The sequence below is a fragment of the Halteromyces radiatus genome, assembly GCF_025201355.1.
Source record: "Halteromyces radiatus strain CBS 162.75 chromosome Unknown BX664scaffold_1, whole genome shotgun sequence".
Classification (NCBI taxonomy): domain Eukaryota; kingdom Fungi; phylum Mucoromycota; class Mucoromycetes; order Mucorales; family Cunninghamellaceae; genus Halteromyces; species Halteromyces radiatus.
Genome location: NW_026251687.1, coordinates 1854967 through 1879876, shown reverse-complemented (window position 1 = coordinate 1879876; position 24910 = coordinate 1854967). Strand labels below are relative to the sequence as shown.

Genomic DNA, 24910 nt, shown 5'->3' with positions numbered 1-24910 from the left:
TTGGTAGAGTAACAAATAAAAGAAAAAAAAAAAAGATACACTACACTATAACATAAAAGGAAAAACTAAAACTAAAATAATGACTAAATTGAACCCATCAGATTCGTTCAAAGTAAACTAGAGGCAGTATCAACCACACGTTGGAACCATCCACGGGAAGTCTTGACTTGTTTTTCGGCAGTTTGATGATCAACAAAAGTTTGGAAACTTTCAGCTAACACGTCCAGTCCATCAAAGGTAAGATCAAACGAGCTATTGATTTGGTCTTCTTCACGACTAATCAAAACAGTGTGCATGCCTTGTTTCTTGGCAGCTTCCAAAGTAGCGAGATTGGAAGAAACGACGGCCAGTTCATTTGCATTGTCCAAAGCCAAAAGCTGAGAAGCATTTTCAATGACGGATGATTTACCAGCAAAATCGGCAGAGAGTTGAGCGTGCCAGCAGAGACAACCATGGCGAGCAAGAGACATCATCGACCGAGTTGACAAAGTTGATGACAAAGCAACAGCATACATATCATTCTTCTTGAGTTGACGTACACTGGACACAGAATCACCAAATACATCCAATCGTTCCCAAACAGAGCACAATTCTTGTAATTCTTCATGGCTAAAGAGGCTTTCCACTGATTTTTCTTTCAAAATACGCACAAGCACCAAACGGACGAGTTCACTATCGGTGCTGGATGAATGAGCTTTTTGTTTCTCAATGATGAATTCCTTGTACCAGAGATCAATCAATTCACGACCGTTCAAAGTAGCAGTTCGTCCTTGTTTCTTTTCCGCCAATTTGGTCCAAGCAGTCAAAAGAGATCCACGATAATCCACAATGGTATCCAAGAGGTCAAATGCAAAGATTTTGACAGATGCAAATGAATCAGGTACTTCAGCAGTTTCCACCCAGGCAACTGTCTTGCCTTCAAATGCAATGGCCACAGCAGATTCAGTTGTATGTTGGAGTGTCTTTTCCGAGTGTTGTCGAGCACGAGTCAAAATCCACGAGAGACGTTCATCCAATACTTGCAAATCATGAGTTTCCTTGGTCAAAGAAATAATCAATGACAATTGGGCAGTGATGAGTGCACCCACACTATCAAAACTATCGAGAGCATGCTTTTGGGCGTTGAGAGCAAGAGTCACAGCTTGGGCATCAGCTTGGCGAGAATCAGCACTGGTTGTCTTGATGGCAACTTGACGCTTAGCTTGTTGAATAATCGTGATGCTTTCTTGTTGGGCAGATTCAATAATGGCTTGAATATCTTTTTGAGCAGAGGCATCACCACGAGCGAGGATAACACGAACCTTGGAAAGTAAACCATCGAGCCAACCAGAGATTTGAACCTTGTTTTCTTCAACAGCCACAGTCAAGGTCTTGGTAGTACGTTCTTGTACTTGTTCCTTGGTTTCAATGACAGATACAACTTGTTGTTGTTTGTTTGTATGGAGAGCCAAAGTTGCATCAACTTGTTGTTCAGATACCAAAAGAAGATTGTCTAATTGAGTCTTGATGTCCACCTTGTTCTTGCTTGAAGATGAATGTTGCAATATAATGGCACGAACTTGGCTTGTTTGAGTTCTTGAGAATGATAAAATCCAATCCAAGGAATAGGCAAATGAAGATGATTCCTTGGACTTAGTTTCAATAGACTGGGGTGATTTGAACTTAGTCACTTGTGTTTCCAGATCCTGATAAGCCTTCTTGATAATCACATCAATATCAGAAGATACATTTTCACCACCTTGTTGAGCGCGTTCCACAGATTTTTGAATCAAAGCAGCAAACCACACGTTGATGATCGTCTTGAAATCGTTCACCTTGGATTCTTCAATGACTTCCACTACTTGAACCTGTTGAGCCTTGATTTCCTTCTGTTTCTTTTCATGATGATGTTCCAAAGCGGCAGCAGCTCCAATACCGGCAACAGCAGCAGCAGCTCCAAGCACAACCTTTCCTGTATTAGACAAATGATGATGAGGCTTCTTGTTCTTTTCAACTTCAACAATAGCAGTTTCAGTATGGGCAACAACTGTCTTGTTGAAATCGTTCACACTAGCAATTAGAGCAGCTTGTTGAGATTGCTTGTTCTCAGTGGTAGTTTCAGTGACAGTTGTTTTGACAGTTTGGATTTGGGCAGCAGCAGTCTTTCGTAAATTGGCCAGTAAAACATCCAATTCTTCAGGTGAGGCCTTGGTAGTCTTCTTGATTTCTTCAATCTTGAGATCAATTTCAGTTTGAGCATCAGCAATGATGACATTGGCACCAGATTCCACATTGTTGCAATCTTCAACTTCAATGAGGGAGTTCAATTTGTCTACAAGACGTCCAAACCAGCTTTGCATTGTCATACTGGCATCTTGTGCTGACTTGGCAATAGCAGCTCCGGCAACTGTATTATAAAATATAAATATTGAGTTTATTTTCAGTAAATTCCTTCCTAATAATAAAAATATGAACTTACCAACTGTACCAGATTTTGCTGTTGAAAGGCTTTCAGAGACTTGAATAAATGCATTTTCAACTTGAGCTTTTCCTCCATCACAGATAGCCAAAACTTTGTTACTAACTTCCACATTGGTAATACCATCTTCATAGCGATCAACCGATTGTTTGATTTCTTCAAGTTGAGTATTGATTGACACTCGTACAGGAGAAAGAGCCTTTTCCATGTCCACCAAAGATACGTTGGCTGATTGACTTGATTTTTCGAGCACAAACTTCCATTCTTCTTCGGCTTCCTTCACAGCAGTTGCGATATTTTGTTTGGTATCTGCACCACCTTGAGCCAAATATCCCTTGATGCGTAGGACCAAACGGGCATACCATTCAGACGTAGCATTGCGAGCTTCTTCTACAACCACAGTAACAGTTTCTTGGTCACTTGAAATCACCACAGGCTTAATTGTCACAATTTCACTACCTTCAATATCATGCTCCTATCAAATAATACATATTGATATATATAAAAATAAAAAAAAAATATTAGCGAATGCCGAGCAACATCTCTAATTACCCTTACAGCTTCCTTCTTGTCATGATGCTTCTTAGCAACAATTCCACCAACTACAGCAGCACCAGCAGCAATGGTACCAGCAATAACACCAGCGTGAGACTTGGATTTTTCAACATGATCATGGATGACCTGGGTTGATTCATCGAGATGGACATCAATCTTGCTCTTGGTCTTGTCGGTGGCAGTGTTGAGCTTATTCTTGATCACTTCAACATCAGTGGTAGTCTTGACGATAGATTCAACTTCAGTCACTTGTTCCAACACAGAACCTTGTACCTTTTGAAGAGCAACTTCTAGTTCAGCATTGGCTTTTTCGTTGGCACCCCATCCTTTGTTAGCCTTGTCCTTTGATTCCTTGATGATCACATTCAATTCTTCGCGAGCTTCCTTGGTAATACGTTCAACATCAGCCTTGGCATTATCACCACCTTGTTCCAAACGAGCAGCAACGCGGTCATTCAAAGACTTGTACCATCCAAACACAGTACCCTTGACATTTTCAATGACTGCACCAGCAGCAACTGTTCCAGCGATGGCTCCAGCAGCAATGGCACCAGCATGAGACTTGGATTTTTCAACATGATCATGGATCACTTGAGTAGATTCATCGAGATGAACATCAATCTTGGCCTTGGTCTTGTCATTGGCAGTGTTGAGTTTGTTCTTGATCACTTCAACATCAGTGGTAGTCTTGACAATAGTTTCAACTTCAGTCACTTGCTCCAACACAGAACCTTGTACCTTTTGAAGAGCAACTTCTAATTCAGCATTGGCTTTTTCATTGGCACCCCATCCTTTGTTGGCCTTGTCCTTGGATTCTTTGATAATCACATTCAATTCTTCACGAGCTTCCTTAGTGATACGTTCAACATCAGCCTTGGCATTGTCACCACCTTGAGCCAAACGAGCAGCAATACGATCATTCAAAGATTTGTACCAACCAAACACAGTCACCTTGACTTCTTCAATCACAACTGTAGCTCCAGCAATAGATCCAGCAACAACTCCAACTCCAACTTGACTTTGGCCTTCAGACTTCTTGACTTCTTCTTGCTTGTGCTTTTCTTCAGCCTTCTTGATTTCCTCTTGCTTGTGCTTTTCTTCTTCCTTGTGCTTGTGTTCAATAGCGGCTTCAATACCAGCTGCTCCAGCAACAACTGCTCCAACAGCAAGTGCACCACCAATAATAGCAGAAGTGTGGTGATGATCTTCCTTCTTCTTTTCTTGATCATGGTGTTCAACAGTCTTGCCAGCTTCACCTTGGATCACACCAGTCACCTTTTCTTGAGTGATAGTTACTTGGAGTTTTTCTTCAGTCACCTTGGTTAAAGAATGGAGTTTTTCAGCAGCAGACTTCTTATCGGACGACTTGATGACTTGCACACCAACAGCATGAGCTTCAACAGTTTGTTCAGTAATCAAAGCCTTGGATTTTTCAACAGCAATGGCAAGTTCTTGAGCAACCTTCTTGTCAGACGTGTTCTTGACTGCTTGATCCAATTGACCAAATATAGTTTCCTTTTCTTTAGTGATCATGACTTGAATTTCTTCAGCAGAAGCACCTTCCTGTTGAGCGCGAGCAGCAATAGAACCAGTCAACTTCAACCACCATGCACGAACAGTTTCACGGACTTGTTCAACAGTAACAATGGTAACCACAGCTTGAGATTGATCATGAGAAATAACAGCTCCCTAAAATTACAAAACAAAAGAAAAAAAAAAAGGAAAATAAATTCGAATTAGAATGAGTGTCATTTAAGAAGCACTTTTTTTTCTTACAGTTTCAGTCTTGGCCTTGTGTTCATGTTCTTTCAAAGCAATGGCACCAGCAACACCGGCAATCACACCAGCAGCCACATGTTCTTTCTTCTTGTCAGATTCAACATGACTTTCGGCTTTCTTGACTTCTTCAACGGTAGGTTGCTACAAGACCAATCAATTGAATGAGCAGGAAAGAAGAGGGAAGAAAGAAGAAAAAAGAAATCAGTATAAACTCCGCATAAGAAGTGTTTATTTTTTTTATATTTTTTTTTTTTACCTTCGTTTCATCCTTTACAACTAGGTCTTCAGTAACAGTCTCAGTAACCGTAACAGTAGTGGTCACCTTCTTGTCGCATTGATTGAGAGTAACATGAAGTTGTTCTTCAGTAGCCTTAGCTTGAGCCTTCATTGTAGAAACACCACCCGTAGAATCTTTAGCAGCGACAGCTTGAATACCAATAGCTTGAATTTGAGTAGATTGTTGAGTGATCAATCCCTTAGCCCATGCAAGTGTAGAGGCAAATTGTTGTCCACTTGTGTGTGATCCAGTCTTCTTAGTGGTTTCATCCAATAACAAGGTGATTTCAGTAGTAGCCTTGGCAGTGATGGCTTCAATGTCCTTTTGTGCGTCCTTTCCACCTTGTTTGGCACGAGCAGAGACTTGTTCAATAAGACGGTCAAACCATGAAGTGATAGATACCTTAACGTAATCCACTACAACGACTTCTTTAGTGACCTTGGAGACTTCGCCATGAGACTTTCCTTGATCGACAACGACAACATCAGCCGCATGGTGATCGTGTTGAGCAGATTCCTATAAATGAAGGAACAAAAAAAAAAAAAAAAGATTAAAGCATTACAAATTTTGAGAATTTTTTTTTTTATTTTCCTACCTTCTTTTCAGCTTCCTTGTGGTCATGATGTTTCTTAGCAGCAAAGATTCCACCAGCTACGGCAACACCAGCAGCAATGGTACCAGCAATAACACCAGCGTGAGACTTGGATTTTTCAACATGATCATGGATGACCTGGGTTGATTCATCGAGATGGACATCAATCTTGCTCTTGGTCTTGTCGGTGGCAGTGTTGAGTTTGTTCTTGATCACATCAACATCAGTAGTGGTCTTGACGATGGTTTCAACTTCAGTCACTTGTTCCAAAACAGAACCTTGTACCTTTTGAAGAGCAACTTCTAGTTCAGCATTGGCTTTTTCGTTAGCACCCCATCCTTTGTTGGCCTTGTCCTTGGATTCCTTGATGATCACATTCAATTCTTCGCGAGCTTCCTTGGTAATACGTTCAACATCAGCCTTGGCATTATCACCACCTTGTTCCAAACGAGCAGCAACACGGTCATTCAAAGACTTGTACCATCCAAACACAGTACCCTTGACATTTTCAATGACTGCACCAGCAGCAACAGTTCCAGCAACGGCTCCAGCGGCAATGGCACCAGCATGAGACTTGGATTTTTCAACATGATCATGGATCACTTGAGTAGATTCATCGAGATGGACATCAATCTTGGCCTTGGTCTTGTCATTGGCAGTGTTGAGTTTGTTCTTGATCACTTCAACATCAGTGGTAGTCTTGACAATAGTTTCAACTTCAGTCACTTGTTCCAAAACAGAACCTTGTACCTTTTGAAGAGCAACTTCTAGTTCAGCATTGGCTTTTTCGTTGGCACCCCATCCTTTGTTGGCCTTATCCTTGGATTCCTTGATGATCACATTCAATTCTTCACGAGCTTCCTTGGTAATACGTTCAACATCAGCCTTGGCATTATCACCACCTTGTTCCAAACGAGCAGCAACGCGGTCATTCAAAGACTTGTACCATCCAAACACAGTACCCTTGACATTTTCAATGACTGCACCAGCAGCAACGGCTCCAGCAGCAATGGCACCAGCATGAGACTTGGATTTTTCAACATGATCATGGATAACTTGGGTTGATTCATCGAGATGGACGTCAATCTTGGTCTTGGTCTTGTCGGTGGCAGTGTTGAGTTTGTTCTTGATCACTTCAACATCAGTGGTAGTCTTGACAATGGTTTCAACTTCAGTCACTTGTTCCAACACAGAACCTTGTACCTTTTGAAGAGCAACTTCTAGTTCAGCATTGGCTTTTTCGTTGGCACCCCATCCTTTGTTGGCCTTGTCCTTGGATTCTTTGATGATTACATTCAATTCTTCACGAGCTTCCTTGGTAATACGTTCGACATCAGCCTTGGCATTATCACCACCTTGAGCCAAACGAGCAGCAATACGATCATTCAAAGATTTGTACCAACCAAACACAGTCACCTTGACTTCTTCAATCACAACTGTAGCTCCAGCAATAGATCCAGCAACAACTCCAACTTGACTTTGGCCTTCAGACTTCTTGACTTCTTCTTGCTTGTGCTTTTCTTCAGCCTTCTTGATTTCCTCTTGCTTGTGCTTTTCTTCTTCCTTGTGCTTGTGTTCAATAGCGGCTTCAATACCAGCTGCTCCAGCAACAACTGCTCCAACAGCAAGTGCACCACCAATAATAGCAGAAGTGTGGTGATGATCTTCCTTCTTCTTTTCTTGATCATGGTGTTCAACAGTCTTGCCAGCTTCACCTTGGATCACACCAGTCACCTTTTCTTGAGTGATAGTTACTTGGAGTTTTTCTTCAGTCACCTTGGTTAAAGAATGGAGTTTCTCAGCAGCAGACTTCTTGTCAGAAGACTTGATGACTTGCACACCAACAGCATGAGCTTCAACAGTTTGTTCAGTAATCAAAGTCTTGGATTTTTCAACAGCAATGGCAAGTTCTTGAGCAACCTTCTTGTCAGACGTGTTCTTGACTGCTTGATCCAATTGACCAAAGATAGTTTCCTTTTCTTTAGTGATCATGACTTGGATTTCTTCAGCAGAAGCACCTTCTTGTTGAGCGCGAGCAGCAATAGAACCAGTCAACTTCAACCACCATGCACGAACAGTTTCACGGACTTGTTCAACAGTAACAATAGTGATCACAGTTTGAGATTGATCATGAGAGATAACAGCTCCCTAAAATTACAAAACAAAAGAAAAAAAAAAGGAAAATAAATTCGAATTAGAATGCGTGTCATTTAAGAAGCACTTTTTTTTTTCTTACAGCCACATGTTCTTTCTTCTTGTCAGATTCAACATGACTTTCTACTTTCTTGACCTCTTCAACCGTAGGTTGCTACAAGATCAATCAATTGCATTAGAAGAGAAGAGGGAAGAGAAAGAAACACAAGAAATTAGTATAAACTCCGCATAAGAATCGTTTAATTTTTTTACCTTCGTTTCTCCCTTGACAACTAGGCCTTCAGTAACAGTCTCAGTAACCGTAACAGTAGTTGTCACCTTTTTGTCGCATTGATTGAGAGTCACGTGGAGTTGTTCTTCAGTAGCCTTAGCTTGAGCCTTCATTGTGGAAACACCACCCGTAGAATCTTTAGCAGCGACAGCTTGAATACCAATAGCTTGAATTTGAGTAGATTGCTGAGTGATCAATCCCTTAGCCCATGCAAGTGTAGAGGCAAATTGTTGTCCACTTGTGTGTGATCCAGTCTTCTTAGTGGTTTCATCCAATAACAAGGTGATTTCAGTAGTAGCCTTGGCAGTGATGGCTTCAATGTCCTTTTGTGCGTCCTTTCCACCTTGTTTGGCACGAGCAGAGACTTGTTCAATAAGACGGTCAAACCATGAAGTGATAGATACCTTAACGTAATCCACTACAACGACTTCTTTAGTGACCTTGGAGACTTCGCCATGAGACTTTCCTTGATCGACAACGACAACGCCAGCCGCATGGTGATCGTGTTGAGCAGATTCCTATAAATGTAGGAACAAAAAAAAAAAATATGATTAAAGAATTAAAATTTTTGAGAATTTTTTTTTTATTTTCCTACCTTCTTTTCAGCTTCCTTGTGGTCATGATGTTTCTTAGCAGCAAAGATTCCACCAGCTACGGCAACACCAGCAGCAATGGTACCAGCAATAGCACCAGTATGAGACTTGGATTTTTCAACATGTTCGTGAATAACTTGAGTAGATTCATCGAGATGAACATCAATCTTGCTCTTGGTCTTGTCGGTGGCAGTGTTGAGCTTATTCTTGATCACTTCAACATCAGTGGTAGTCTTGACGATAGTTTCCACTTCAGTCACTTGTTCCAAAACAGAACCTTGTACCTTTTGAAGAGCAACTTCTAGTTCAGCATTGGCTTTTTCGTTAGCACCCCATCCTTTGTTGGCCTTATCCTTGGATTCCTTGATGATCACATTCAATTCTTCACGAGCTTCTTTGGTAATACGTTCAACATCAGCCTTGGCATTATCACCACCTTGTTCCAAACGAGCAGCAACGCGGTCATTCAAAGACTTGTACCATCCAAACACAGTACCCTTGACATTTTCAATGACTGCACCAGCAGCAACGGCTCCAGCAGCAATGGCACCAGCATGAGACTTGGATTTTTCAACATGATCATGGATAACTTGGGTTGATTCATCGAGATGGACGTCAATCTTGGTCTTGGTCTTGTCGGTGGCAGTGTTGAGTTTGTTCTTGATCACTTCAACATCAGTGGTAGTCTTGACAATGGTTTCAACTTCAGTCACTTGTTCCAACACAGAACCTTGTACCTTTTGAAGAGCAACTTCTAGTTCAGCATTGGCTTTTTCGTTGGCACCCCATCCTTTGTTGGCCTTGTCCCTGGATTCTTTGATGATTACATTCAATTCTTCACGAGCTTCCTTGGTAATACGTTCGACATCAGCCTTGGCATTATCACCACCTTGAGCCAAACGAGCAGCAATACGATCATTCAAAGATTTGTACCAACCAAACACAGTCACCTTGACTTCTTCAATCACAACTGTAGCTCCAGCAATAGATCCAGCAACAACTCCAACTTGACTTTGGCCTTCAGACTTCTTGACTTCTTCTTGCTTGTGCTTTTCTTCAGCCTTCTTGATTTCCTCTTGCTTGTGCTTTTCTTCTTCCTTGTGCTTGTGTTCAATAGCGGCTTCAATACCAGCTGCTCCAGCAACAACTGCTCCAACAGCAAGTGCACCACCAATAATAGCAGAAGTGTGGTGATGATCTTCCTTCTTCTTTTCTTGATCATGGTGTTCAACAGTCTTGCCAGCTTCACCTTGGATCACACCAGCCACCTTTTCTTGAGTGATAGTTACTTGGAGTTTTTCTTCAGTCACCTTGGTTAAAGAATGGAGTTTTTCAGCAGCAGACTTCTTATCGGACGACTTGATAACTTGCACACCAACAGCATGAGCTTCAACAGTTTGTTCAGTAATCAAAGTCTTGGATTTTTCAACAGCAATAGCCAGTTCTTGAGCAACCTTCTTGTCAGAAGTATTCTTGACTGCTTGATCCAACTGACCAAAGATAGTTTCCTTTTCTTTAGTGATCATGACTTGAATTTCTTCAGCAGAAGCACCTTCTTGTTGAGCGCGAGCAGCAATAGAACTAGCCAACTTCAACCACCATGCACGAACAGTTTCACGGACTTGTTCAACAGTAACAATAGTGATCACAGTTTGAGATTCATTATGAGAGACAACAGCTCCCTAAAATTACAAAACAAAAGAGAAAAAAAAAAGGGAAAGTAAATTCAAATTAGAATGAGTGTCGTTTAAGAGATATTTTTTTTTCTTACAGTTTCAGTCTTGGCCTTGTGTTCATGTTCCTTTAAAGCAATGGCACCAGCAACACCAGCAACCACACCAGCAGCCAAATGTTCCTTCTTCTTGTCAGATTCAACATGACTTTCTACTTTCTTGACTTCTTCAACCGTAGGCTGCTACAAGATCAATCAATTGAATGAGCAGAAAAGAAGAGGGAAGAAAGAAAGAAAGAAAAGAAATCAGTATAAAGTCCGCATAAGATTTTTTTTTTTTTTTACCTTCGTTTCTCCCTTGACAACGAGGCCTTCAGTAACAGTCTCAGTAACCGTAACAGTAGTGGTCACCTTCTTGTCGCATTGATTGAGAGTCACATGGAGTTGTTCTTCAGTTGCCTTAGCTTGAGCCTTCATTGTAGAAACACCACCCGTAGAATCTTTAGCAGCGACAGCTTGAATACCAATAGCTTGAATTTGAGTAGATTGTTGAGTGATCAATCCCTTAGCCCATGCAAGTGTAGAGGCAAATTGTTGTCCACTTGTATGTGATCCAGTCTTCTTAGTGGTTTCATCCAATAACAAAGTGATTTCAGCAGTAGCCTTGGCAGTGATGGCTTCAATGTCCTTTTGTGCGTCCTTTCCACCTTGTTTGGCACGAGCAGAGACTTGTTCAATAAGACGGTCAAACCATGAAGTGATAGATACCTTAACGTAATCCACTACAACGACTTCTTTAGTGACCTTGGAGACTTCGCCATGAGACTTTCCTTGATCGACAACGACAACGTCAGCCGCATGGTGATCGTGTTGAGCAGATTCCTATAAATGAAGGAACAAAAAAAAAAAATTAAAGCATTACAAATTTTGAGAATTTTATTTTTATTTTCTTACCTTCTTTTCAGCTTCCTTGTGGTCATGATGTTTCTTAGCAAAGATTCCACCAGCTACGGCAACACCAGCAGCAATGGTACCAGCAATAGCACCAGTATGAGACTTGGATTTTTCAACATGTTCGTGAATAACTTGAGTAGATTCATCGAGATGAACGTCAATCTTGGCCTTGGTCTTGTCATTGGCAGTGTTGAGTTTGTTCTTGATTACGTCAACATCAGTAGTAGTCTTGACAATAGTTTCAACTTCAGTCACTTGTTCCAGAACAGAACCTTGAACCTTTTGAAGAGCAACTTCTAGTTCAGCATTGGCTTTTTCGTTGGCACCCCATCCTTTGTTAGCCTTGTCCTTGGATTCTTTGATGATCACATTCAATTCTTCGCGAGCTTCCTTGGTAATACGTTCAACATCAGCCTTGGCATTATCATCACCTTGTTCCAAACGAGCAGCAATACGGTCGTTCAAAGATTTGTACCATCCAAACACAGTACCCTTGACATTTTCAATGACTGCACCAGCAGCAATAGTTCCAGCAACGGCTCCAGCAGCAATGGCACCAGCATGAGACTTGGACTTTTCAACATGATCATGGATCACTTGGGTTGATTCATCGAGATGAACATCAATCTTGGCCTTGGTCTTGTCATTGGCAGTGTTGAGTTTGTTCTTGATCACTTCAACATCAGTGGTAGTCTTGACAATAGTTTCAACTTCAGTCACTTGTTCCAACACAGAACCTTGTACCTTTTGAAGAGCAACTTCTAGTTCAGCATTGGCTTTTTCGTTGGCACCCCATCCTTTGTTGGCCTTGTCCTTGGATTCTTTGATGATTACATTCAATTCTTCACGAGCTTCCTTGGTAATACGTTCGACATCAGCCTTGGCATTATCACCACCTTGAGCCAAACGAGCAGCAATACGATCATTCAAAGATTTGTACCAACCAAACACAGTCACCTTGACTTCTTCAATCACAACTGTGGCTCCAGCAATAGATCCAGCAACAACTCCAACTTGACTTTGACCTTCAGACTTCTTGACTTCTTCTTGCTTGTGCTTTTCTTCAGCCTTCTTGATTTCTTCTTGCTTGTGCTTTTCCTCTTCCTTGTGCTTGTGTTCAATGGCGGCTTCAATACCAGCTGCTCCAGCAACAACTGCTCCAACAGCAAGTGCACCACCAATAATAGCAGAAGTGTGATGATGATCTTCCTTCTTCTTTTCTTGATCATGGTGTTCAACAGTCTTGCCAGCTTCACCTTGGATCACACCAGTCACCTTTTCTTGGGTAATGGTTACTTGGAGTTTTTCTTCAGTCACCTTGGTTAGAGAATGGAGTTTTTCAGCAGCAGACTTCTTATCGGACGACTTGATAACTTGCACACCAACAGCATGAGCTTCAACAGTTTGTTCAGTAATCAAAGTCTTGGATTTTTCAACAGCAATAGCCAGTTCTTGAGCAACCTTCTTGTCAGAAGTATTCTTGACTGCTTGATCCAATTGACCAAAGATAGTTTCCTTTTCTTTAGTGATGATGACTTGAATTTCTTCAGCAGAAGCACCTTCTTGTTGAGCACGAGCAGCAATAGAACTAGCCAACTTCAACCACCATGTGCGTACAGTTTCACGGACTTGTTCAACAGTAACAATAGTGATCACAGCTTGAGATTCATCATGAGAGACAACAGTTCCCTAAAATTACAAAACAAAAGAGAAAAAAAAAAGGGAAGTAAATTCAAATTAGAATGAGTGTCGTTTAAGAAATATTTTTTTTTCTTACAGTTTCAGTCTTGGCCTTGTGTTCATGTTCTTTCAAAGCAATGGCACCAGCAACACCAGCAACCACACCAGCAGCCACATGTTCCTTCTTCTTGTCAGATTCAACATGACTTTCGACTTTCTTGACTTCTTCAACCGTAGGTTGCTACAAGATCAATCAATTGCATTAGAAAAGAAGAGGGAAGAAAGAAAGAAAGACAAGAAATTAGTATAAACTCCGCATAAGAAACGTTTAATTTTTTTATTTTTTATTTTTTATTTTTTTACCTTCGTTTCACCCTTGACAACTAGGCCTTCAGTAACAGTCTCAGTAACCGTAACAGTAGTGGTCACCTTCTTGTCGCATTGATTGAGAGTAACATGGAGTTGTTCTTCAGTAGCCTTAGCTTGAGCCTTCATTGTAGAAACACCACCCGTAGAATCTTTAGCAGCAACAGCTTGAATACCAATAGCTTGAATTTGAGTAGATTGTTGAGTGATCAATCCCTTAGCCCATGCAAGTGTAGAGGCAAATTGTTGTCCACTTGTGTGTGATCCAGTCTTCTTAGTGGTTTCATCCAATAACAAGGTGATTTCAGTAGTAGCCTTGGCAGTGATGGCTTCAATGTCCTTTTGTGCGTCCTTTCCACCTTGTTTGGCACGAGCAGAGACTTGTTCAATAAGACGGTCAAACCATGAAGTGATAGATACCTTAACGTAATCCACTACAACGACTTCTTTAGTGACCTTGGAGACTTCGCCATGAGACTTTCCTTGATCGACAACGACAACGTCAGCCGCATGGTGATCGTGTTGAGCAGATTCCTATAAATGAAGGAACAAAAAAAAAAAAATTAAAGCATTACAAATTTTGAGAATTTTATTTTTATTTTCTTACCTTCTTTTCAGCTTCCTTGTGGTCATGATGTTTCTTAGCAAAGATTCCACCAGCTACGGCAACACCAGCAGCAATGGTACCAGCAATAGCACCAGTATGAGACTTGGATTTTTCAACATGTTCGTGAATAACTTGAGTAGATTCATCGAGATGAACGTCAATCTTGGCCTTGGTCTTGTCATTGGCAGTGTTGAGTTTGTTCTTGATTACGTCAACATCAGTAGTAGTCTTGACAATAGTTTCAACTTCAGTCACTTGTTCCAGAACAGAACCTTGAACCTTTTGAAGAGCAACTTCTAGTTCAGCATTGGCTTTTTCGTTGGCACCCCATCCTTTGTTAGCCTTGTCCTTGGATTCTTTGATGATCACATTCAATTCTTCACGAGCTTCTTTGGTAATACGCTCAACATCAGCCTTGGCATTATCACCACCTTGTTCCAAACGAGCAGCAATACGATCGTTCAAAGACTTGTACCAACCAAACACAGTACCCTTGACACTTTCAATGACTGCACCAGCAGCAACAGTTCCAGCAATGGCTCCAGCTGCAATAGCACCGGCGTGAGACTTAGATTTTTCAACATGTTCGTGAATAACTTGAGTAGATTCATCGAGATGGACGTCAATCTTGGCCTTGGTCTTGTCGGTAGCAGTGTTGAGTTTGTTCTTGATCACTTCAACATCAGTGGTAGTCTTGACAATAGTTTCAACTTCAGTCACCTGTTCCAAGACAGAACCTTGTACCTTTTGAAGAGCAACTTCGAGTTCTGCGTTGGCTTTTTCATTGGCACCCCATCCTTTGTTGGCCTTGTCCTTGGATTCCTTGATGATCACATTCAATTCTTCGCGAGCTTCCTTGGTAATGCGTTCAACGTCAGTCTTGGCATTATCACCACCTTGAGCCAAACGAGCAGCAATGCGATCATTCAAAGATTTGTACCAACCAAACACAGTCACCTTGACTTCTTCAATCACAACTGTAGCTCCAGCAATAGATCCAGCAACAACTCCAACTTGACTTTGGCCTTCAGACTTCTTGACTTCTTCTTGCTTGTGCTTTTCTTCAGCCTTCTTGATTTCCTCTTGCTTGTGCTTTTCTTCTTCCTTGTGCTTGTGTTCAATAGCGGCTTCAATACCAGCTGCTCCAGCAACAACTGCTCCAACAGCAAGTGCACCACCAATAATAGCAGAAGTGTGGTGATGATCTTCCTTCTTCTTTTCTTGATCATGGTGTTCAACAGTCTTGCCAGCTTCACCTTGGATCACACCAGTCACCTTTTCTTGAGTGATAGTTACTTGGAGTTTTTCTTCAGTCACCTTGGTTAAAGAATGGAGTTTTTCAGCAGCAGACTTCTTGTCAGAAGACTTGATGACTTGCACACCAACAGCATGAGCTTCAACAGTTTGTTCAGTAATCAAAGTCTTGGATTTTTCGACAGCAATAGCCAGTTCTTGAGCAACCTTCTTGTCAGAAGTATTCTTGACTGCTTGATCCAATTGACCAAAGATAGTTTCCTTTTCTTTAGTGATGATGACTTGAATTTCTTCAGCAGAAGCACCTTCTTGTTGAGCACGAGCAGCAATAGAACCAGTCAACTTCAACCACCATGCACGAACAGTTTCACGGACGTGTTCGACTGTAACAATAGTGACGGTTTCCTTATGAGACGATTCAACAGTGGCAGTTTGCTATGTAATAATCCAGTAATAAAAAAAAAAAAAAGAGAGAGAGAGAGAGAGAAAAAGATGCAGTGATAAGTAACTACTTTTAAATAAAATATATATGTGACATAGAAACGACAAAAAAAAAAAAGACATCATACCTGTTTGTCTTGATGATCATGAGCAATGGCAAGAGCACCACCTACAGCAGTGACACCAGTGGCAACGACGGCAGCTTCATGGAGACGATCAGTCTTGGCCTTTTCGACATGACCTTCAATAGTGGAGACGGAATGGTCAAAATGAGTGTTGATGGTTGATTTGGTTTTTTCAGCCACTTGAGCAAGTTTTTCCTTGATGGAGTCTACTTCAGTAGTCTTGCTTGTTTTGACAATGGTTTCGACTTGATTGATTTGCTCAGAGACAGATCCTTCGACCTTTTGGATAGCCACTTCGAATTCGGAGACAGCATGTTCACTTGTAGAGTTGTATTCCTTGTGAGCCTTGTCTTTTGTGTCCTTAATAAGCACAGCAAATTCTTCACGAGATTCCTTGGTAATACGTTCGACATCAGCCTTGGTATCATCGCCGCCTTGTTCCAAACGAGCAGATACACGACGGTTGAAACGGAGGAACCATTGGTACACGATCACCTTAAATTCTTCAACGGTAATAACGACGTTACTGGATGAAGTATGGTGTTCCTGGGTAACTGTAGAGGTGTGATCTTCAGTTGTAGTAGTAGCGATTGGAGTTGCCTTGACAGTTTCAACAGCATCGATGGTGGCGCCCTTTTCAATGGAAGCGGTAATACTAGCATGTGTTTCTTCCTTGGTAGTAGTATCGTTGTGTGCAGCACGCTTGCCAAACACTGGTGTAGAGAAACTCCATCGGACTAAAGTGAATTCAGATTGTTGTTTCTTGGTGGAAACAAGGAGAACAGCAGTGTCGTGTTGGACTTGAGTACCAGCAAAACCCAAAGCAAAGAGATCTTCAGAGATTTCTTCAGTATGAATATGTCCATCAACGTTCAAGTTCCATTTGTAACCTTCAGTGTCAGTGACCATAATCAAAGACGAATCTAGATTTAAAAAAAAAATATGATGTTAGTACTTAGGAACATCAATTATTGTTTTTTTTTTAATATATTACGTACCTTTTATACCAATAGCACGAGAAGATCCATAGTTGATCAGACGATTATCACGGAAGGTCCATAATTGATGTTTAAAGTGCGAGAAGGAAATCTTCTTGATGATCAGGGAAGAGGACTTTTGATCTTCAGCCAAAACAAACTCTTCGCCACCAGCATTGATCTTGATGAAGAACCAAGGAGCAGTAGGGAAGAAAGCACGACGACGAGTGATTGTCCAAGTGGTAGTGGTGATACGACGTTGTTCTTGAATCCAAGTAATAGCCTTGGTACGTGCTTGAACAGCTTCAGCAGCAGATGTTTCGTCAGACAATTCAGGAGTATACAATTCCCAATGTTGAGAAGCTTGAGAGGCATCTTGAGTAGTTTCCAAAAGATGAGCACCAGAAGAAGAGCGTGTGAAACGAAGATAGTAAATAATAGTACGGATACGTAATGTGATGATGCCATTGGAATCAATAGCAAAGGTTTGATCAGTTTCTTGGGTGGTGTCTACGAGAATCCATCGTTGAGCTAACGGTAAAAAGTTACAAAAAAAAAAAAATGAGTATATCCGTAGTAGTACAAATCTCGTTATATATATATATATATATATATATATATATATATAGATATAAAATGATTTTACTCACTTTTTTGACACAAAACCAAACGGAGGAGGTAACGGTAGTTGATCAAATAACCATCAACAAAAGTCCAAAGGAAACGCTTGTGATCATCGTGTTCACCAAGTTGATGAATGCCCACACCATGATCTTTTTCAGTACCAGCGGCCAAGAACAAATTATCACTACCATAACTAATCATGAACCATTTTTCAGACCATTGGGAGGTGGTAGTGGTAGTACGATGTAACTTGTGGAACCATTTGAAGGACAATGCAGCAATAGCAGCAGAAGCAGCAGCAGCAGCAACGGTACCAGCAATGACAGTAGCACTTGAAGTAGAATCCGTAACGGTGGAAGAAGATTGAGTAGGAGGCACAACAATCTTGGAACCATGAGAATCAGAAGAAGGCACAGGAATCATACTGGGGATGATGATTTCCCATCGTTGTTCAGAGCGAGGATATTTGGACTTGACATGGGTCTTTTCTTCGAGCAAAAATACGTCAATGGATTCATATTTGTCAGATCGTTCCAATTCCTTGACTGAGAGTACATAAGAGCGGCGAGCCTTGAGATATACTAAACCTTCCAAACCCCATGCCCATTGTTGATCATCAGCTACGTCGGCGGAGGATTTTTGCTTGGACAAATGCACACGTTCACCTGCAGTGGTAACCAAAGCTGAGGAAGCATCCAGAACAAAGGAATCACCCTTTAAATTCACAAGGAATCCGTCCCGGAAGGACCAAAGCTGGCTAGCAAAGTTGGTAGAGCGCATACGAGTAAGAACAACCCGAGCATTTTCTTGAATTGTATCACCCAAAACATCCAAAACATAACCATGGAGATCACTCTTAATGAAGAAATAACCGGTTTCGGGGAACGTACTGGCTTGATGAGTTTTGAATCGTACGATCTTTTCATATCCAGTAGGGACATAACCTTCAGCGAGAATGAAAGAATCCTTCTTGCCCACACGACGAGAGCGACGTTTGGATTGACTCGTTCCACTAGCAGTAGAGAGACCAGAATCGGAAGCTTCAGCCAAAGACTAAATAATAAATATATTAATACTTGTTCGTCTCTATTTTTTTTTATTATTTTTTTTTATCTTACCCCTTCATCATCATCATCTTCAGCTTCTAAAATTTCTTCTTCTGATTCATTTTCAGAGTCATCATCAGTAGTATCAGCTTCAGAATCGGATTCACCAGCAGATTCGTCATCTTCTTGGACAGCGAGTTGATGATCTTCAACACTTTCCAATTCACCTTCAATAGCAGCAGCAGCACCAACAGCGGTAGCAGCAGCGGCAGCAGCGACTGTAGAAGTACTTGAAGTGGTTGTAGTAACGGTACGATAAACAGGAGTAGTGAATCCCCATCTCATCCATTCTTCAGAAACCAAAGTAGCAACTTGTTTGTTTTCAGAGACGACTCGGTTAACCTTGATAGATTTGATACCAATTTGTGCACCATCAAAAGTAGCTCGTTCCTTTTTAGCCACAGTAATAATCATACGAGCATTGGATTGCCAATGGATTTCACCGTGAACGCCCAAAGCAAAGAATTGACTATCATCCATAGAGATTTCACGAACACAAGCAGGGGCTTGAAGGCCTTGTTCAATCAAAATATTCTTGCCATTTTGTTGTACATCTAAAGCTAAACCAGTTTGAGCATTGATAAGATGACCATCACGGTAAGTCCAGAGTTGCCACTTGTGAGCCTTGAAGTTCATAGGGCGTAAAGTGACTAAATGTTCCTTGACATTTTCAGCAATAGGAGAGGACTCTACAGTCAAAGCGTAACGTTCAGAACCAAAGGCCATGCGGACAAAGAAGGCTTCTTGAGGGAAGACACCCCATCTACGGATCACAGTCTTCTTGACAGTACGTTGATAAGTTTGACGATCAGAACGAGTTTGAGTAGCTTCAGAGGAACCATCCACAACGATATCAGTTGTAGACTTGTTGGCAGTAAGACCGATGGAGATGACAGCACCACTACGGTTACGGAAGACAGGAGTAGCGAATGTCCATTGTTGTTCCAAATGATCCAAAGCGCCACGAGCCACCAAAGTTAATTCTACACCATCATGTACCTTGGCATTCTTTTTGGGAGCAAGTACCAAACCAGGACGAGATTCAGGATGAATATGACCATCTACAGATAATCCCCACATTTGATTCTTACGATGGCGACGCAAGAATTTTTCATTCCATTGAATAATGTTGGATCCTTGAGTCAATTGACCACCAGCAACATCGATCACATAATCAGTAGCGAAGTTCACCAAACATTGATCATCTCGAGTATGCCAAAGTTGATGTTTGTAGTTCTTGAAATCCAATTTAGCGAGAACAAGTTTGGCTCCCTTCTTGGATGTAGATGCCGTGAGAACCAAATTGGCATCTTGCTTAGAGCGAATAAAGATCCATTGCTTGGGGAAAATACCATAAGCCTTGGTCACCAATTGATGTTGAGATAAGCCTAAATAAAAATTGAATGAGTTATGAAGTCATGCTACAATAATAATAATAATAATAATAATAATATATATGTAATACATACTTCTTTGAGAGGCAATAGTCAAGATATAGCGACGGAATCGAATAAGAGTTTCTTTTTCATAATGACCATAGAGGACAGACCAAGAAATGTGTTGACGAGATTTCTTTACATCGACCAATTCAATAACAGAATGGCCACCTAAACCGAGAGATCCATTGATTCCTGAAACAATAGTTCCATCAGTTTTGATTGTCCATTGTTGACGTTCATCAGCACGGCCATCTTTTCCAATTGCTTCAGAACGAATTTCCAAACGATTGCCATCCGTCAAATCTAAACATACAAAGAGATAAATAAGGGAAAATCAGTATCACATACACACAAAAAAAAAATAAATAAAAACCTTATATATGCTTCTTTATTTACCTTCACAGTGTAAGACAAGGCCAGTAGCCACATGAACCAGATAACCATTCTTGAAGCACCAACGGAAAGCAGAATGCTCTTCAATAGTCAAAGATCGTGTAGTAAGACTAGAGAAAGCCTCAGATTTTTCAGGTATCAAAGCATCACCATTAGGACCAGTAATGAAGAATGTTTGTTGAGGCCAGGTAGCAATAGCAGCAGAAAGTTTTTGAACATTGGAGGATGAAGATGATCCACCACTGATATTGCGCCATTCCTTAAGAATAGCCATTTTCCATGACAATAAAATTTGAATATCATGTTGTACGGTGAATTCAGGAATTAAGAAACCCCATCGATAAGCTTGTTGTTGAAGTTGATCCACATGTGATAGAACCAAAGTATTATCCTTGGGTACCAAAGCAAGAGTAGGTTCACTGGCTTGAATAAAATGACCATCCACAGTCAAAGTCCAAAGTTGATTCTTGTATAAATTTTGTTGGTGATCTTGTTTCACAGTTTCGCCTGCAGCTAAACCTTAAAAATAGAAATAGAAAAAAAAATTGAGTACAAATCCCTTACTTCTATCCATGTGTTTCATCAACATTCTTTTTTTTTTTTTTTTTTTTTTTTACCATTCACATTAACAGCTAATTGAGTTTCATAGTTCACAATCGTTCCACCAACGTAAGTCCAAAGTTGATGATGCCAGTTTTCACGGTCCAAAGTAGCTAAATGAATACCTTGTTTATCTTCATTGGCAGTCAATACTTGAGGAGCATCCAAAGATGATCCGGGTAAGAATGAACGAATAAAGAACCAACCACGAGGATATTGAGCATAACGATGAACGACAGTTTTCTTGACGGTAGTGGCAGTAGTGGTAGTAACAGCACGAGAAGCTATAAATTCATAAAAAACAATTGTTAATTGAATTGGATAGTCCTCTTTTTTTTTTTTATTATTTTGTTAACTTACATTGTTTCTTTTTGAAAACAGGCAAAACAAAATTCCATCGCTGTTCCTTGACACCATTAGGGAGTTGTTCGGATAAGAATACACGAGATCGTACCTTTTCATTTTCTTGAACTGTCAAAACAAAGTTGGATTTAGCCTTGATATAAATGCTACCATCCTTGTTCAAAGCCCATTGTTGATTTTCATTATCCTTTTTCTTTTCCTTGTACTGACAAAGAGCAGCACCTTTGACGATAGAACCTAAAAATAAATTGATAAGTCATCTGATTTTTTTTTACTTTTCTTTTTGGATCTTGTATCACCCTATTTACCTCCTTTGACATCCAAAACCAAATCGGATGCTTTGTTGATCAAGTAACCATTCTTATGTTTCCATAATTGACGAGCATAATTGGCAGTATCCAGACGTAAAGCACTAACTTCGGCAGCCAAAGTTCCAGATTCCAAAACAGATAAGACCAAACCTTGAGATTGACTTTTGACAAAGAACCATCCATCAGGGAATTGACACTTGGAAGTATCAGCAACGTTGCTAGTAGCAGCTCTCTTTTTGAAAATAGGTAATACCACTTGGAAATTTTGATGTTGATGTTGTTTGTTGTTTGTTTTTTGAATATAAATATGAGCACCTTCACGATTGAGACTAAACCAGCTATCCTTGAAACCCAAGACCCAAGAAGAATCGTTTTTCAAACATAATTGACCAGATTTTGTCCATTCCCATTCTTGATATGCTTTGTTAGAGACAGCAGCTTGACATACATGAGCGTCATCTTTCAATTCTTCCACAGTGAGTACCAAACCTGAGTGCTTGTTGATAATATGATGAGTTGATTCATTGAATGTCCAAAGTTGAGTATCATAAGCAGTTTTTCTGAATGAATCAATAGTCAAACGTGTACCAGATTTGGATGATACGGCGCTTGCTTCGATACCAATATAATAACCAGTTGTCACTGATTTTAAAAAGAATTCACCAGTAGGGAAAGTACCAGTTACCACAGATTTGTGACCTTCATCTTGATCATCAACACTTGAAGCTACAGAAGCAGCATCTAAAAGGAAAAAATAAATAAAAAATAAAGATGAATAAAATAAAATAATAAAAAAAAAGATGAATGATTATTATATTATTATTATTTTAATTTATTTTACCATCAAGACTTCCAACAGTACTAATACTAGCACTTTTCTTGAGACTGCCAACGGAACTGATACTGTTACTTTTCTTCAAACTTGCGACGGAGCTATGAATAGAAGTAGATTGCTTCACCACAGGCAAAACAAAATCCCAACGTTGTTCTTTTTTGTCCAAATGCTTCTTGTCAGCTAATTGCAAATGAACATGAAGACCTTCACGTCGAGAGAAGAATGATTCCTTGATACCCAAAACCAAAGAATCATGAGATTTGACATAAATATGACCGTGATTTGAGAGACCAAAAGATTGATGATGACCTTTTTCAGTAGAGGCAATTTGTTGAACAATATCACTACCAGCTTTGACCTTGCCTGAAAGAATTGAATACCAAAAAAAAAAAAAGTAAATATCGATATTTTCATACACGCACACACAAACACAAAAAAAAAAGAGATAATTATTTTTTTTTTATTACCATGAGCAATATCCATAACTTGACCGGATTTTTTATTCACAAGTCGACTTTGATCATCAATTCGCCAAAGTTGAGCATCGGATTCCTTTGTACGAATAGTAGACAAAACAATAGGAGAACCAGTAGAATGAGATCCATCTTCAAGAGACAAAACATATCCATTTAGTTGATTTTTGATGAAAAACCATCCATCAGGGAAAGATTCACTTTTTTCAAACATTGATAAGAATTAAAAAGAAAAAACTGGGAAAAATGCTTTTTTTTCTTTTTTTGGAAGAATAAAAAAAAAGAGAGAGAGAGAGAGATAGAGGGTATAGAAAATAAAAAAAAAATATAAAGAGAAAATAAATCAAATTCAAATAAAAAAGATAGTTTAAAAAAGAGTTGGAGATCTCTTTTGTATGCTAATCCTTTAGTAATGAAGATTGAAAAAGAAAAAAAGAGAAAAGAAAAGAAAAAGAAAAAAAAATGAAAAAGTAACGTTTGTAGCGCGCTCAACCGTCAGCGGGGAATCAAAAATAAACGATGTTGATTGGCTGTCACTTTTGAACCTGCTAAAAAAAAAATAAGCATAAAGAGTTTTTTGGGGGGAGTAGTAGTGAAAGGTGAAATGGATTCAAACATGCTTAATTCTTTACCTTGTCAGGACTGAAATCCGAAATCAAAGGTATCACCAAATCCATAAAAGTGATTCTTTGTAACTCTTGTACTTCATTGATGGTTCCAAAGGTTAAAAGGGATGATGTATTATTTCCGGTGACACTTGGTAGCACCTTTTATGGCTATCATCGTTTCCCTTCCCTCTTTTTTTTTTTCTTTTTTTTTTTTTTGTTGATGTGAAAATCATCAAGTAAAACAAAAAGCAAAACACCAAATGATCAATCGTAAACAAGACCTTCATACATTTACTTTCAATGGATCTAAAGAAAAAAATAATACATAAACTTTATTAAGGGAAAAAAAAAAGTGCTTCAATTTTTTTTTTTTATTTTTTGCCATCAAAGATCCTATGTCATACAACATGTACTAAAAGAGATGGTAGACTAAAAATGACAATAGATACCCTAAAAAACAAAGCTGATGATGATGATGATGATGATGATCCTAATGATTTTGTTGCATGATGTTTTTATATCTCAGTAGTTTGTTTCTTTTGATGTTACAAACATATAAACGATGGTTCATCATTAAAGGTGAGTATGACATGATCGATAGTTATTATGCAATCAAGTTTTCATCATCTTACTATTATTAAACTTTATAGCGTGACCTAGACTCTGGTCTGTTTCCCTTTTATTTAAGGTTTTGTGCAATCTTCAAATCGTACACATTATACATATACTTTATATTGACACTCACACTCGGACAGTCTTCCGAGATTCTGGCCCATAGAAGGTATCTTTTGTTCAATCCCCGCAATTTTTCTTTGGTGGTTGCCATCATCTTTTTTTTTTTTTACATGATGAAGGTGATTAAAGAAATCATATTTTTTTTTATTTGTATATATATATATATATAAAAGAGAAGTAACCATCAAACTATGTTTTATTGTTTACTTCTTGCATTGTTGTCCGTGTTTACCGTTTTGTTTTTTTATTTGTTTGTTTGTTTTTTTTTTATTCATCTTGTTAGAGCATAGTCTAAATAAATATCTTGAACAAAATAATCCTTTATAATAAAATGATTAACATCTTTTTTTTTTGTGGCTCATTTCGATCATCCATTGGTATTTTTTTTAAAACTCCAAAAACAAAATGATTAGTTATGATATCTTCTATACGTATAAAAAAAAAACCATTGTGGCTATTTTGAGGATGATGAACAACTATAAAGTGATACGTTACCAAACTCGCGAACTCCGAATTAAGGTTCAAGGTAGACACTTTTTTGTGCCACACTTTTTTTTTTTTTTTTTTTTGCTTTTCGTTACAAAATAAGTTTCGCATTTTAATTTTCCTTTTTCAGTCACATTTCCTCAAAAATTTCAAAGATGAAATTTATACTATATTCATCCTAT

The 24910-nt window shown here is 39.5% G+C and overlaps 1 protein-coding gene across 1 annotated transcript; it reads right to left on the bottom strand.

The window, feature by feature from the left end:
* Positions 1–107: 107 nt before the first annotated feature.
* BX664DRAFT_354644 (uncharacterized protein) lies at positions 108–23113 on the bottom strand (the record flags this gene model as incomplete). The annotated part of the gene is made up of 26 exons (XM_051547753.1): positions 108–2386; positions 2459–2933; positions 3017–4702; positions 4790–4933; positions 5049–5585; positions 5665–7809; positions 7898–7969; positions 8068–8604; positions 8682–10361; positions 10451–10594; positions 10697–11233; positions 11306–12994; positions 13083–13226; positions 13349–13885; positions 13959–15647; positions 15782–16701; positions 16786–17286; positions 17406–18432; positions 18498–19873; positions 19955–20227; positions 20321–20836; positions 20935–21201; positions 21278–21517; positions 21589–22332; positions 22433–22789; positions 22894–23113. The coding sequence occupies 26 exons, from the start codon at positions 23111–23113 to the stop codon at positions 108–110; spliced, it is 20736 nt and encodes a 6911-aa protein (XP_051404753.1).
* Positions 23114–24910: the final 1797 nt, after the last annotated feature.